This window comes from Corythoichthys intestinalis, chromosome 3, assembly GCF_030265065.1.
Source record: "Corythoichthys intestinalis isolate RoL2023-P3 chromosome 3, ASM3026506v1, whole genome shotgun sequence".
NCBI classification, from domain to species: Eukaryota; Metazoa; Chordata; class Actinopteri; order Syngnathiformes; family Syngnathidae; genus Corythoichthys; species Corythoichthys intestinalis.
Genome location: NC_080397.1, coordinates 52,806,595 through 52,823,548, shown reverse-complemented (window position 1 = coordinate 52,823,548; position 16,954 = coordinate 52,806,595). Strand labels below are relative to the sequence as shown.

Here is a 16,954-nt window from a genome sequence, read left to right as displayed (position 1 = left end):
TCCAGGCAACGGATTTCCCATTGTTCCTGAGTCCTTACAATAAACTGAAACGTTCACATTCTCACCTCCCAATTGCATGCTTTGGCTTCAAAGACATTTTTCAAATACTTTCTTTCATACTAATGAAAATCCCAAAATCTTGGATTAGTTCATCCAATTTGGCCATTCACACACCATGAGGTCTCACAACCTTTGTTTCAATACATTTTTTTTTATAACACATAATCTATTTTTGTGTCAGAAAAAGACCACACAACATGTAAAAGATAACATCAAGGCATTGTAGCAAGCAAGTTTGAGAGAATACAAATGGTTGACCATAGACTTCACTATCAGTTGACGGGACTTGGGACTCAGGGCCGATCTATAGGGGGCATATTTTCAAAAACTTAAAATTCAAATATTATCAAAACCAAAACTGCTAGCGACCTAAAACCAAAACAGGCCTTGAGCATATATGAGTCGCTATGAGCAGCGACATCAAAAAATTCATTGTTCCCTAATAAAATCCCTGAAAAAAAGGTATAACGAAACTTAAAATGGCTATAAAAGCCTCAAATTTTACGCTAGATGCACAAAAATCACCAAGTTTTTGCCCAAAATAGCAATTTAATTTTTTTAAATTTAGTAATTAGTTTTCAAACAGCTAATAAATCACTCAATTTTCACTTAATACTTGAGGAAAGCATGCAGAATCCTCTTAATTTAACTCAACAAAAGCAAAATTGGCATCTTTCTAAATACAATCACAACTTACTTTGGTTGAATTCCGATGTTACTAAATTGCCTCAGCACATAGGCACGTCTTGCTGGCTATCTGGCCCTCGTCTTTTTTACATTGAAATGTTCCATAAAATAAAGAACTTAAAAGGCAAAAAAAAATTTGTACGAACGCAGAAATGTCTAAATTACTACTTTTTTGCCCCAAAAATGGGCAGTAGGCCCAAAAATTACCTGATCATTTAATGTAAACTTACGCTACTGTGTATGGATACAACATGGCGGCCATCACAAAACAAAGAGCTTTTTATGTTGAAAATTCTTGTAAATACGTGTACATCCTGCAATTTCTATAGATATGAACATAGAACAGTCTAGATAGATCCTTGGTTAAAACCAAAAAACTGGGCTGTTATCATTCATTTTACATTAATATTTCAAGCTAAAATTACGCTATTGTGTAAATCCAACGTGGCGGCCATCACAAAACAAAGAGCTTTTTAAGTTGAAAATTCTTTTATATAAATGCATACATCCCTGAATTTTTACAGATATGAACGTAGAACAGTCTACTGTGCAGATAAATAATAATAATAATGAAATAGTAACAATAAAAACATTTGTGTCACATTTTACACCATGAAAATAGTATGTAAGCAAGGACGCGAAAAAATTAGAACGTAGACATGAAGACAATGAAAGGAACTTTTAAATGACATGAGTTTCATTTCATTTTCCAATGTGAAAATCAGCAGGCAAAAGGCAAAATTATTTTTAGTAAATGTTACATTTGAAAACATTTGAATTGGAATCCACTTATTGACTAGTCCGAGTAGATATTCGTGTACGTCGCCCTCTAGTGGTTGGCCGCCATTACTGGGGTGTTTACACATCTATAGCAGCCCAGCGTCAGTCAATGAAAACAGTAACGTTACCTGCTGTTGTCTGTGTGTGCCGGGCGGCACACTTCGGCAATGGCGGACAGTCGTTTTGCTCGGATTAGTCTATATATTAGTTAACTAGCTTAGCTATATCGGTTTTGAATTTGAAAAAAACATGTAATAATGATAAAATTTCAAAGGGTTCGGCGAATGCACATGTGAAACTTGCCGGTTTCGGTACCTTTAGTAAGGTTAAGAACCATGGCCCTAAAATAACAAAAAAAAAGTCTTAGAACAAACCACTTCAACAAATTAAGAGTTAACTTGGAATGGATCAGATTTGATAACAGATAAATGTTGATTCTCCAACTTCCGACAACAATCCCTTTTTCTTCTTTAAAAAAAAAAAAAACAAAGTCGATAAAGGCACCGGTGTTTAAGAACATGACCGTAATCCCATCAACCACCTTTGAAATCAACTAAAATGTCAATTATGAGCAGTTAAGATTTACGGTTCCACAAATAACTGATTTCATTTGTATTTGTGCTATTCCAGTACTCATTAGTCAATGAGCCTCTGATTGAGCTGACCAACCCTGGAGCCAGTGGCTCGCTCTTCTACTTGACCAGTGATGACGAGTTCATCATTAAAACGGTGCAGCACAAAGAGGCAAAATTCCTCCAGCGATTACTTCCTGGATATTATATGGTAAGTCATAAAGCATGCAGAGTCAGTAGCTATGTCACAATATAATTGTTTGTATGATTACAAATTTAAAATCTAAAAGTACAACCCCTGGCAAAAAGTATGGAATCACCATTCTCGGACAAGCACTCACTCAGACATTTTATCATGTAGAGCAAACTCAGATAAAAAGCTTGAAAAAAAAAAGAATTAGTTCAAACGTGCAACTCTTTAGCATTCAGAAAGACTAAAAGAAATAAATAAAAAACATTGTGTTGGTCAGTAAATGTTACTTTTATTGAGCAAGTGCAGGGAAATATATATGGAATCATTCCATTCTGAAGAAAAAATATGGAATCATGAGAAACAAACAAAGAAATAACAATCAAAACACATCTCTAATATTTAGTAGCACCACCTCTGGCTTTTATGACAGCTTGCAGTCTCTGAGGCATGGATTTGATGAGTATTCTTCATCAATTTGGTGCCAACTCTCTTCAATTTCAGTTGCCAGATCATCCTTGCAGGACGGAGCCTTGCTGTGGACCTTTTTTTTTTTAATTTCCACCAAAGGTTTTCAATAGGGGTTGAGATCTGGGCTATTTGCAGGCCATGCCATTGACTTGATAGGTCTTTCTCCAAGGAATGCTTTAACAGATTTAAATCTGTGGCATGATGCATTGTCATCTTGAAAAATGACAAATATATTTTCAATTGAGGGGATAAGAAAGCTGTCTAAAATTTCAATGTAAACTTTGTAGCCTTGTAGCCAGTGTAGCCTTTATTGAAGATTTAACCACAGCCATCTCCCCAGTGCCTTTGCCTGACATGCAGCCCCATATCATCAAGGACTGAGGGAATTTTGATGTTTTCTTCAGGCAGTCATCTTTGTAAATCTCACTGAGACAGCACCAAACAAAAGTTCCAGCATCATCACCTTGTCAAGAGTCAAGAATCTGAATGAGTCAAGAATCTGCATTGGACAAGGTGTCAAGAGTCATCACCTCGTCCAGTGCAGATTATTGACTCTTGACACCTTGTCCAATGCAGATTATTGACTCTTGACAAGGTGATGATGCTGGAACTTGAGTTTAGCCTCAAACGGTTTGAAAAAAATAAATAAATGAGGATCTAAGAAGAGAAAAAGAATAATTGGCTAACTTACATTGCAAAAGTCCGCTAGCTTAAATGCTATAAAACACTTGATTTTTTTTTTTTTTAAATAATCTTAACTAGGGTTGTTCCGATCATGTTTTTTTTGCTCTCGATCCGATCCCGATCGTTTTAGTTTGAGTATCTGCCGATCCCGATATTTCCCGATCCAATTGCTTTTTTTTTGCTCCCGATTCAATTCCAATCATTCCCGATCATATACATTTTGGCAATGCATTAAGAAAAAAATGAATAAAACTCGGACGAATATATACATTCAACATACAGTACATAAGTACTGTATTTGTTTATTATGACAATAAATCCTCAAGATGGCATTTACATTATTTAACATTCTTTCTGTGAGAGGGATCCACAGATAGAAAGACTTGTGACTTTGTATATTGTGACTAAATATTGCCATCTAGTGTATTTGTTGAGCTTTCAGTACATGATACTGTAGCCATGTCCAAATGCATGATGGGAAGTGGAACCATGACTGTGCGTAGTGCTACTAATTGATATATCTTCTCTGCGTTGGGAAATAACATAAGGTGTTAAGAAAAAGATCAATTGCTACCTTGCTTCCCCACATTGCTTCCCATGATATTTCTAATCGTTGGGAGAGGGATTGTAAGGCTTTAGCCAAATAAAAAAAAGGCTCCAAAGGCTGCCAAAATTCAGTCTACTCATTTTACACTGCCTTTTATCACTGTATATAGGTAAAAGGGCGCCATTACAGATTGAGCGCGACAATGCGTGAGTGGGTCGTGCAGCGCATGCATTAATTGCTAGTGGGGTAAATTTGATAACCCTACCTTAAGCCTAAACTAAAGACTCTGGATGAGTGTAAAAAAAAAAAAATATATATATATATATATATATATATATATATTTAAAAAAAGGCATGGCCGATATTGTTTTGCCGATTCCGATACTTTGAAAATGACGTGATCGGACCCGATCTCTAATCTTAACAAATCATTCAAACACATATTCCTACAAAAACGGCTGAATATACCTATAAATTAAATTACAAATGCATAAAAAAATTTGCTCAAACAAAAACTTACCTTATGTTGGCCTTAACTGGGAGCTGCTGGATTCAACCATGTTGAGTTATGTCATATTCACTGTTTAGAGGGCAACATATCCACTCAAATCAATAAAACTTAAATACAAACACTTTCGAAACAAACCATTACAACGCAACTCCAATTAGACGAATACTCGCAGCAAAATTTAATTTGAAGCTTTTTTCTAATGAAATTACTCAAGTTAATCGATTAATTGTTGCAGCACTAAACATATGTACTTTGCTGAGTTTATCTTACTTTAGTATACTGTAATTTGGATGGTATAAAGTCTGAAAAGTGTAAATGAAAATACCGTAATTTTCGGACTATAAGCCGCTACTTTTTTCCCTCATCTGGAATCCTGCGGATTATAGTCCAATGCGGCTTATTTGTTGATTTATTTGTTTTAATAGGTAACACTTTATTCGATAGCGGCATCATAAGACTGGCATTAGATAGTCATATTTATGACATTACACTGTCATGGGCATTAATGAATGCTTATAAAAGATGTCATTAAGTGTTATCTGGCAAATTTTGTCACTAACTGCATTTATTTTCTTACATCGATTCAAAATTGAGATAGTTTGCTGGATGACACTAAATGACATCTGTCATAAGCATTCATTAATTTCTTATGACAGTGTCATTAATTACTTATGACAGTGTCATGTCATAATTATGATGGTCTTATGACAGTCTTATGATGCTGCTGTCGAATAAAGTGTACGGTTAATATCTTTTGGTGCAAATATCCCATAATACAGTGAGGAAGGCTTCGATTTATAATCCGTTGTGGCTTATCTATGAACAAATGCCATTTTCGTGCCAAATTTGGTGGGTGGCGGCTTATAGCCTGAAAATTACGGTACATAACGTATACTGTATGTCATTGGATTTGATGTGTTACTGCAAGTTCTAGTGCTAACTTTACTTTCTAAGTTATGTAACGTACTTGTACTTAGTGTGCCCCCAAAATACAAGATAAGATTTTTATTTGAAGACGAGTTCAAATGTTTATAGATGTAGACATATGATTTTTAACCATTACTTTACCAATGTTTCTAAATGTCTGTCACCTCTCAGAACCTGAACCAGAATCCACGCACCCTACTCCCCAAATTTTACGGACTATACTGTATCCAGTCGGGAGGCATCAACATCCGCCTGGTGGTTATGAACAATGTGCTGCCTCGCTCGGTTAAAATGCACTACAAGTACGATCTAAAAGGATCGACGTACAAAAGACGAGCGTCACGGAAAGAGAGAGAAAAATCGTGTCCGACCTTCAAGGACCTGGACTTCCAGGACATGCACGAAGAAGGGCTTTACTTTGACGCAGAGACTTACACCAATCTGATGAAGACTCTCCAGAGAGATTGCCGGGTGGGTGGAAATTTTTTTACATACCAAATCTTTTACTCAGCGGAAGGAATGTTGACATGAACATCGGGTGATTTTTAATCATCAGTGTGATCAGCATTCCAAGTGAAATTCATTCATTCCTCCATGCTTCACAACACTGAACACATAGTTCTTTTGCTATCAGGATGCACCAGGCTTAATGTCAAAAAAACCTGGCATTTGAACAGGGGCTTGTAGACTTATTTGATCGACTTCTTTTGCATAATTTTTGACTGCAATGGCGATCTTTTTTTCAAATATGTCTCTTGTAGATTATTTTAAATGTTTAATGAAAACTCTGGGAAGTACAGCATGTTCCGTCTAAGCTCCCAGTTCCCTCCAGACTCTTTGCTCTTCCTCCTTGTGGCTGTGTTTCACGAAATGACATCTGGGCAAACACGGAATGAGATTAAGACATGATCCTGTTAGCATGAGGTACTTGGAACTCAGTTTAAAGCCATGTGTTTGTGAGGTGGCAAGTGGTTTTGAATATTTTATTTAGATTTGCTGTAGTAAGTCTGCAGTAAGTTTAGTATTTAAAACAAATAATGTAGCACTTAGTCCAGAAGGTTAAAATACTGTATAATGTATTTTATTTTTAATTTCAACACGAAACATTACACACTGGTTTCAAGTAGAGATGTCCCGATCTGATATTTGGATCGGATCGGACGCCGATATGGGCAAAAAAATGCGCATCGGTATCGGATCGGAACACGGAAAAATTCCGTTCCAGACTTCCGATCCAGTTTTTTTTTTTTTTTTAAACTCCGGTCTGGCTTTTCCAGCGCACCGATTTACATAATCCATTCCATTTTTTGCTTCGGTTTCCCTAAAATCCGGTCCGCATTTTACGGCACACCTTCAACACACTACATTTACACTACCGTCTCCCAATTTACCGAGAGACTTCATCGGTAAAAATGTCAGCTGTGTGGGATCATTTCCCCTTAAAGGACGACAAACAAGAAGAGGCAGAGTGCAACATATGCCACAATAGAGTCAAGCGGAGTGGTAAAGCTGTAAGAAGTTTTAATACAACCAACCTAATCAAGCATTTAGCGACATACCACCACAAACAATATGAGGAGTATGTTAAGAAAACCGAAGACAAAAAGAAAGGTCCGACGCAACTAACACTAGCAGAAACTTTTGCTATGTGTGACAAACTGGCACTCGACAGTCCCAAAGTCCAGGGAATAACAAGAGTCATTGCCGAAAAATTCATTCTGGATGACGAGCCATTATCTCACGTGAGTAAAGACGCACCATCCAACACTTAACCACGGTACAACATGCCCAGCCGTCATTACATCCTTAGCGATTCGGCCGTGGAAGATTTGAGAACGATTCACAAACATCCAAATTCTGATTATTGAAATACTGTATGTCAAGTAAAGCGGAATTAATACACAGCGCTGTCTTCGGGACGCAATGCGGTCAGTTTCTCATTTACTTTCGGTACTTTCGGTGCAATGCGGTACTTTCGGGACTGCATTGCGTCCCGAAAGTAAACATAATGCTCGTCATAAATCCCGGGTAATGCCAATGCTCAACTCACGACTTTAGCTCAACTCATGCCGCTGGATAAAAAACACAAGAATACCTGACTGCTGCTGACACCCGCTACAAACTACAGTATGTCAACGTCGTTTTACTGGAGATAATAGATATCATATGTACAGTATACAGAACTAGATGCAAACCGACAGACTCGACTCCGTTAGCAACATTGAAGTATTGAAAACCAGATGCGTTAGTAAACGGCCGCCATCTTAAAGCAGGAGACTTCCCTAGTAGGTAGGCTGTTGTGAACCTTCCAAGCGAACCTAATTAACTTTTTATCTAAAATACTCCTAAATCGGCAAAATCTTGACTTGAATCTACCTTCAAAACAGTTTTAAAACTTTCACATGTCGAAAGTAGACAGAAGGGAAATTATGGAATAACAGGAGCAATTTTAACAACTTTAACAGTTGATTCGCAAAATTAAATGAATTGAATGTAGTTTAAAGCTGCTGATACAGAATGGGGACTGGAGTATTTTTTTTACTGTTTTAAAATGTTAACTTGATACTGAAATAGTCGTTTATTTAAACCTGAGAGGCTTTTTATACAATTTTTGTAACTAATGCACAAAACATTAAAAGCATCTAATAGCTTGGGGGATTTGTGGGATTTTCCATTGCGGTTGTTGGTGTGTTTTGCTTTTTTAAGACTGTTTACAATATTATTTGCACGTTTTACTGACTGACAATGCCATTTCTGTTTGTTATTTATAATGTTTTGGTTTTGCCACTGAATAAACAGGTCAGTTTCTTGTTACCAACCGTTGTGTGTTATTCAAACTCACCTAATTCAACTGGCTAGTTGTTATCAAGAGTACTAAAACCTTTTTCAACATGAGTCTGACAACTAAGTAAGGAGACTAAATAACTTTAAACTTTAACACATGCTCAGATAGGTCGGTATCGGTATCGGCCAGTATCGGTATCGGATCGGAAGTGCAAAACAATATCGGTATCGGATCGGAAGTGCAAAAACCTGGATCGGGACATCCCTATTTTCTAGCCTGTTGTCCTATAATGTCGCAATTTGTACCATTTACTTACATTTCATCAGATTTAAGCAGAAGGACTTTTATGTTAATTATCAACAAACATAAATGAATGACACTGTCACGGTTAGTTCATGAGCAGTTCGATGCTGCAAGTATGTTGATTTTACCTTGCGCTCTTAGGTAACACATAATCTCATTCCTGTTTGCAAAAGTGTGCAAATAGATGTAAATCTCCTGATGCCTTTCCACATTTAAAGTCAAACCTTTTCTGCCTACATGATAATTCAAGTGACTATAGTAAGGTGAGATAGCTGTTGAACTAACCATCATGCTGACTTTGTTCATATTCTTTTTCTTTTCAATGTTTTGAGGAAGGATGACATCCTCCTGTTTTGCTTAGTCAGTGTTTTCTTTAAGTTCAACTTGACATGACATAACACCCCCCCCCTCACACACACACACACACACACGCAATCACACAATGTAGTTGGTACATCCCTTCGCTGCCCAATATGAAAAGCACTAGAATCCGTACAATGTTTCTGGTGAATTATATTTTGTACACTGCATAGATTTTCATGTGCGCTGAGTATGTGCAAGCAGTGTGCGATTGCGCTCGCGTGGAGATTGGGGGGAACATTACTTTGAGGTAGTGAAAAATGAGATTTAGCAATTCAATGAGCCATCTACCTTAAAAATATAAAAATAGGATCTGTATCGGCAATATTGGCGTTGTAGCCACTTGGACCAGGTCGATGCCAATATATGGAGTAATCTGTGTTTTAGTCCCACCTCCAGCAGAGAGCTGTTTTGCTATTTTACTCTATAATTGATGATAAATTGATTTCACAACAGGCCTACCTGTGACCATGTCAAAGTGTCCAGTTGCTCCTGATGCTGCAGCATTACTACAATGAGGAGTGAAACACTAAACCCCATTTAGTGTATATTTGCTAACATCACTATTCAGTTATACATAGGCATGTGCTGGTATGATATTCTGACGGTATGATAACCTTAACACAAAATATCACGGCATCATGGTATTGCAATTATAGCTCTCAAATGTGTTACTTTGAGATCTGGCTTTTAAAAAAAAAAATTTTTTCCATTGAACAGGAGTTTTATTTTTCAAAACATTAGCAAATTGGAACATAACTATAAAGTTATTTTAAAAGTTTAACTATTTTTTTAAAGAATGCTAAAAAAAAATAACATAACTGAAATGTTCTAAATAAAATTAAAGTAAATGCAGTCCTTTAGGTGAGCCTAAACCCACATCCACAGCGCAACATTATTGTCAGAAAAATAATTATTTATTAAATAATTATTTTCCATAAAAAGCACGATAGGCTTGAACGATATTGGAAAAAACTATTGTCGTGATTTTTGGGGGGGTTTGCGATATATCGCGATATTATGCTGCGATATTAAAAATATATAAAATAAATTTTCACTAGACGACTGGAATAGCTGTTTGGAAAAACTTTGGATGATTCACCGTGACCAAAGTGTACAGTGATCCCTCATTTTTCGTGGTTAACGGGGACCCGAACCCGCAGTAATAAGTGAAAAACCGCAAAGTAGCGCACCCCCCCCCCCCCCATTTTTTTTTTTTTTTTTGGGGGGGGGGTGTTCAATGTATGTATTCAGATTTAGCATTGGAAAGAGATACATATAAGACACGTTTTTTCAACCCCCCCCCCCCAAAGTATGATTTAAAGAAATGTATATATATATATATATATTTTTTTTTTTTTATTTTTTTTAATAAATGGTTTTCAAGCACTTGAAATGCAATAATTATGATCAGCTTTAAATATTACTGTCCCACCAAATCATTTTTAAACCAGAATAAAGTGCTGTAGTAGAAAAATGCATATACTTTATTAAATGCTTCTGTTTACCTACCTTGGCTGTGACTCCTGGAGTGACATGTAGAAATGACCAACTCCTCAAGATCACTTCTGGTGTTTAATACTACGACACACGGCTGCCTCAAACGTCTCAACACACACACATACATTCATTCCTCATTCGCTTCATTGCTCAGCAACTATTTAACAAGTTAAACAATGATTGACGTATGAGGCGCATGTGAAGTCCGCTTCTCTGGCAAGATCAAAGACAACCATCTGTCAACATCGTTAACTTTAATAAGCAAGTGCCACAGTGACTAAGGAACAAAGTGCTGGGAGAGTGAGGGAGGGAGGCTGTGTGGAGTGCATGAAGCAGAACAAAAGTTTGTGGATCCAAAAAAAAAAATAGTCCTTGCTATGGAACTATTGCGCATGCGCACATCGCGATGGCGATTATTAAACCATTTATCGTTCAGGCTTAGTGTACGATATCATGTTTACATTATACACACACACTCTCTTTCATGTTTTACCACCGCTGGACCCACTAAACACGCTGGAGTTAACTCTTGAAGCTTGCGGGAAACGTTCATGACAACCTTTCTGTAAATGCGAAATCATATTGTGAGGTATTGCCTCCTTAGCAGCCACCGTCCACAATTATATTTGGCCCTTCTCCACTAAGCTGCGACCGTCTGTAACTTTTTTTGTGGCCAAAGTATTCCCATACCAGCGATTTCGTCTTCTTTGATGGGGAAAAAGTTCAGGAGTTTCGCCTCCTCCAGCCATCGTGTAGCACAGCTGACTCACTGACGCTGCGCGACAAACGATGGGGGAGGGTTGAGCCTTACAGCTGCAAGCAAGGGATTTCTCCATGCATTTTTGGGACATAAAAAATAGCTAATACCTTAGAGATGGTAGACGGAAATTTTTTGCGGTTTTGAAACCTTGACGTTTTCATACCACGGTATACCTTGAAACCAGTAATCGGCGCATGTCTAGTTGTACATAGTAATTCTAGAGGCAATCAGAAGAAGAATAAAATGAGATTGTGAAATGGACGGAATGATGAATTATGAAAGGATTTATTAACATTTGAAGGAGGAAGGCAGATCCTAATAATAAAATCATGTGTGGGTTAGTGTCGCCAGTTCACATGGGCATGAATACATTGCATTGCATTGTTTTCTGGAGCACATTTTATGTCAGTAGCCACAAATAAGAATGTGGTAATACTGTGAGCAAATGAATACACAATCCCAAGAAAGTGTCTGAAAAATATAGATATCCATTATTCATCAGATAGATGTGGATCTTGCTCAGAGAAGCACATAGAATTTAATATCCTTGACTGAGTGTTCTCAAATAATAAATGAGACTAGAATTTTCCTTCGCGGATCAGATACTGTTTTCCTCCCTGTGACACGAAAACGTAAAATGATCCTGCTAAAAGGTACGTGAGAGGTAAAATGACTGTATTGGATATTTTAAGGTAATTAACAGCTCGGTGAAATAGTACTTGAGACGGATGCATAATGTTAACTTCAACCATGTATTGAAAAGCGATAATCGTGTTTGTTGACAAAACCATTTCAGTCTCAGTAAGGAAAACACTACATATTAATATTTCCAACATGTACTGTATTATATCTACTTTGTTCTTCATCAATTATCACTGTCATGAGACAAAACCTGTCACTTGCTGTACAATCACATTTAGCATGATTATAAATGCACTATTTTGTTTTGGGATTACAGTACTATCAAAGGGCTGCATAGTAACCCAGAAACCGGTTAATATTGTTTAACTACAATATGGTGGACATATCAGCTCATCGCCTCTCAGTTCATCCCATTCCTGCACAAACATATCAGTAATATTCACGTTCATAGATAAGCAAGTCTCCCCTCCCTCCTCGTTTCTTGCACTCCGTTCACCCCCTGTTGCTAGGCGGCCACTGACCTCCCCTCTGTGTTTTGATCGGCCAGCTTCTCCTAGGCTGACGGCCTGAGCTGCTTACTCATGGAAATAGACACACACATTCTGCTTAGAGGGCATTTTGCTTCCCGCTCAGGAGGCAAGAACAGGAAGAGGTGAAAATAACAAACTGCAGTCAGCCTCTCAGAGCTGCCGGCCTCATGTACGCCATATCAAATTGATACAGTACAAAGGGGATATGCACACTTGTTTATACAGAAAATGCACACTTGTTCAAGATAGAGTACACACACGCCTTCCAATATTTCCCCTTGATAAGGCAAGGCAAGGCAAATTTATTTATAGAGCACAATTCAACACAAGGCAGTTCAAAGTGCTTTACATCACATGAAGATCATAAAAATCACATTTAAATCAATACAACGTAAAAACCAAGACAATCAAAATCGGAAATAAAATTATACATAAAAATCGCATTTAATCACAAATAGAATAAAAATTAAAAAATGAAAATAAAACAAAAAGTACTACTACTAATAATAATTGAAATAAGCAATGGAGATAAGCACAAGAGGAATAGAAAGCAAGTAGATTGAAATATATAGACAGTAATTCATATGCAGTGCTAAACAAAAGCGTTTTTAGCCCTGATTTAAAAGAGCTAACAGTCTGTGCATACTTCAGACGTTCAGGTAACTTGTTCCAGAGGTGAGGAGCATAATAACTAAAGATGCACCGATAACGATACTAGTATCGGCAGGGGGCGCCGATCCGGGCCGAAATGGTGGTATCGGTATCGGCGAGTACCAACAAAGACTGCGCCGATACCATTTACCGGTCCATTATTTGACCGCAGCCTTTTTTTTTTTCCTCCTGGCGCTCACTACACTGTGTCTCCGTGTTGTGTGATGACACATGAACACCAAGCAGCTATCGCTATTGGCCTGCTCCAGACCAATGAGAACAGGCCAATAGCCACTCCTGACCAATGACAAGGCCGACATGGCGGCGCCGACATAGCGGCGGTCGGGAAATATTTCAAAATAGAAATCCCGTCAATTAAAATCAATGGCTACATGCAAGATTTGCGGCCCGAAAGTTTCGAGATGTGGAGTTAAATCGGCCAGTTTCAATACCTCGAACATGATAAAACATTTGAAGATGAAGCGTGAACGAACACAACGAGTTTGAGCCTGCAAGAGCAGGACTGCTATGGAAGGGCGCTGGACCGGTGCAACAATATCTGGTCAGTTCACTACGTCAACTTTACTTTGTCTTTTACTTAACCCTTTAACACCTAAGCCTATTTTGGCCGAATTTGCATGCATTTGATGTTGCCTTTATATTTCAAAGAAAAAAATTTTCACAATGGCCAAGTTGGGTCCCTTTTTTAAGGACAGCTTGAACTTCATGTCCAAACTGTTGTTTTCTTCACTGACCAATTATAATCCACATTTTGGACCCAAAAAGACTAAAAAAATCCCAAAATATTTTTTCAAAATTTGTAATGTTGATGTCCCATTGACAACCAAACATGCTCGACCAAACGTTTTGAAGCTTGATAAATCACAACGGCTCTTGGGATATATGTAGTCTTTTGTGCTGCTTTCGGTTTTGAAAAAGGACAAGAAATGATGGAAATATGGAAATAGATACATGGTCAATAAAGCGTTTTAATGCATAATTATGAGTGCAATAAAACTATCAAACTCAAATGACATTATCTCCCGTTTTTCTTGGTCGATTGACTTCAAATAAAAACTGGCGTGGACATCAACTTCCGTACTTTCAAATGAGACCAACCAGCAGCACGTGGGTGACGTAATTACAGAGTGACGAAGCTTCAAAGGCGACATGCGTAAACGCGTCGCTGCCGACACGTTCGGTGTTAAAGGGTTAAAGAAATGCTGCAGTAATTTGGGAACTGTTTCCAAAGTAGGGTTGCCACCTTTCAGAAATAGAAAAAAGGGACTTCCCCCTCCCCCCTCCCGAAAAAAGGAGGCTAATAGAGAGACGGGATGCTGTGGTCAATTATTATTACTTAGAATTGTTAGCGTCCGCAAATACGGAAACAAGGTTGGACCTCGAAGCGGGCAACAAGCGGGGGATAGGTACAAGGGTTTAATGATTGCAAACAAAAAAATAACACACGATCGCGGGATAGTAGAAATAACAAAAGGAGTCCGTGACAGCAGGTCGACGGAGCTCAATACTACAAACTCGAAGGTTGACTAAGACGATAGGCAGCGAGCCAAAAAGTCAAAATAAAAACACTCAAATACCTGCACAGGGTAGAGGTTACAAACGATTGCAGCACACTAACAGAAAAAAACCAATGCAGGGGCGTAACAAGCAAATGTAGCGAGACTATAGTGCGAGATGTCAAATGGCGATCAGTAAAGCAAATATCTCGGCAGCCTTCTCTGAGCTCACCCGTGCTTAAATGCTGCGTTGATGAGCCTGCATTGGATTCAGGTGCGACGTCAGGAATGCCCCCACTAACAGCCCAGCAACAAAACACAATCTAACCAGCAGCAGAATGTGACAATAATTTCATGAAAGTTGCACTGTTTGGCCTTTGAGAAGTTTAAAAAAGTTTACTCAGTTCATTCAGAGTTTATTATTATGAACTTATTTTTACTTTCTTACTGTTGGGCTAGTATTATACTTTATACAAATCCTTTTCCTATTTTGCAAAGGTAAACAACAGCCTGACAAAGCCTTGATAGCAATGATTTCACATCCAATTATGTAGCTCTTTGGGGAGGGGGAAAAAAAAAAAATATATATATATATAAACGGGGTGGTATCGGTATGGTATCGGCCGATACTGCACAGCCAGGTATCGGTATCGGGGCCAAAAAATGGTATCGGTGCAACACTAATAATAACTAAATGCTGCCTAACCCTGCTTGGTTCTTGTTCTTGGAACATGCAGGAGACCGGTTCCAGACGACCTTAGGGGTCTAGATGTCTCATAGAAATCTAACAAATCAAACATGTATTTTGGTCCAAGGCCATTAAGTGTTTTGTAGACGAGCAGTAGCATTTTATAGTCTATCCTTTGACTCACTGGAAGCCAGTGTAGCGATTTCAAAACCGGTGTAATGTGGTCCAGTTTCCTTGTATTTGTGAGGACTCTGGCTGCAGCATTCTGTACTAGCTGCAGCTTCCTGACTGATTCTTTATCAAGACCTGTAAATATACCGTTGCAATAGTCCAATCTGCTGAAAATGAATGCATGCATAAGTTTTTCCATGTCTTGTTGAGTCAGAAGCCCCTTAATTCTGGTTATATTTCTTAGGTGATAATAAGCAGATTTACTAACGGACTTTAGATGGCTATCCAATTTTAGGTCTGAGTCAATAATTACGCCAAGGTTTCTGACTTGATTTGTAGCTGTAAGTGACATTGTGCTAAGTTGCCTGCTTATCTTTGACCTTTCCTTTTTTGGCCCCAAAATGATCACCTCTGTCTTCTCCACATTTAACTGGAGAAAATTCTGGCACATCCATTCATTGATTTGTTGAATGCATTTACTGAGGGAGACTAAGGGACTATAATCATGTGGGGACACAGAAATGTACAGTTGTGTGTCATCTGCATAGGCGTGATAGGAGATGTCATACTATTCCATTATCTGAGCTAAGGGAAGCATATAGATGTTAAATAAGAGTGGTCCAAGAATTGACCCTTGAGGCACTCCACACGTGAATTTGGTTCGTTCTGACTGATGGTTTCCGATTGACACAAAGAAATCCCTATCATGTGATAATGATAACTAAAAATGCATGGCTGTAGATATTGTTTGACTGTAGTCATTTGTATGTGGCGGAAAACACAGACAAGACTGAAAAAGCAGTTTCTGCTCTTGCACCCCTCTTTAAAATAAACTGCTGTATTTTAAGCCAAAAGAACTGTTGTGCTTGATAGAACAATATGTCTATATGCTGCCATAGCAGATTCATGGTGCACTAAACCGCCGAACTATTTTTAATTTTTACGTTTTACCCTGATAACCCCATTTATAGACGTCGCGCAACCGCTTTTGTTTCAACCTAGCCATAAAAAGATGGTAAGTAATTATATTTATTATTCAAAATGTCTGTCATTTTTCACTTAGAATCATTAATTGATGTCTAAATTTTAGTTTAAAAAAGAAAAAAATGACTTTAAAAAATTATTCACTATTCAGCATATTTTAAACTTTTAAAAGAACTACGTCACAATGAAAAACTAGGCGTCTGTAAAAAAGTCACGGATATCTACCTCATAACTATCGCGTAATTGTTTTTTTTTTTTTTTTTTTTACTATCGCATTTTCCCCGATATGTTAGATGATAAATAATCGATCCAAACAAAAACAAAAAAAAAATGAAAAATAACGTTTAAAATGGTAACTATATGAAAAAGAAAATCTCAACCACTCCTTGTTGTCTGCGATTTCTGCATCGCGACCCTTATTATATCACCATGTTTCACCCATAAAATAAAATTAAAAAATCCGGCTGTGGCCATTCACAGCTGTGTCTTGACACTCGGTGATACATCCTACATGGAGTTTTTGGATCGAAACAAGGTAAGTATGCGATAATATCTCGTTAAAATCGTGGCGTCTTTAATTCTGCTCTCGCGTGTTCTTGCCTCTAATTAAGGTTTTGCTGTTTGAATTTTTTTT

General features: G+C 37.7%; 1 protein-coding gene across 1 annotated transcript in view; it reads left to right on the top strand.

Moving 5' to 3' along the window:
- The window catches only part of pip5k1bb (phosphatidylinositol-4-phosphate 5-kinase, type I, beta b), a 100,791-nt gene that overhangs the window by 57,352 nt on the left and 26,485 nt on the right, over nucleotides 1–16,954 (top strand). The window contains exons 6-7 of the mRNA XM_057831721.1: nucleotides 2,158–2,310; nucleotides 5,601–5,900. Coding sequence (XP_057687704.1) covers nucleotides 2,158–2,310; nucleotides 5,601–5,900 — 453 coding nt within the window. The remainder of the gene's footprint in view (nucleotides 1–2,157; nucleotides 2,311–5,600; nucleotides 5,901–16,954) is intronic.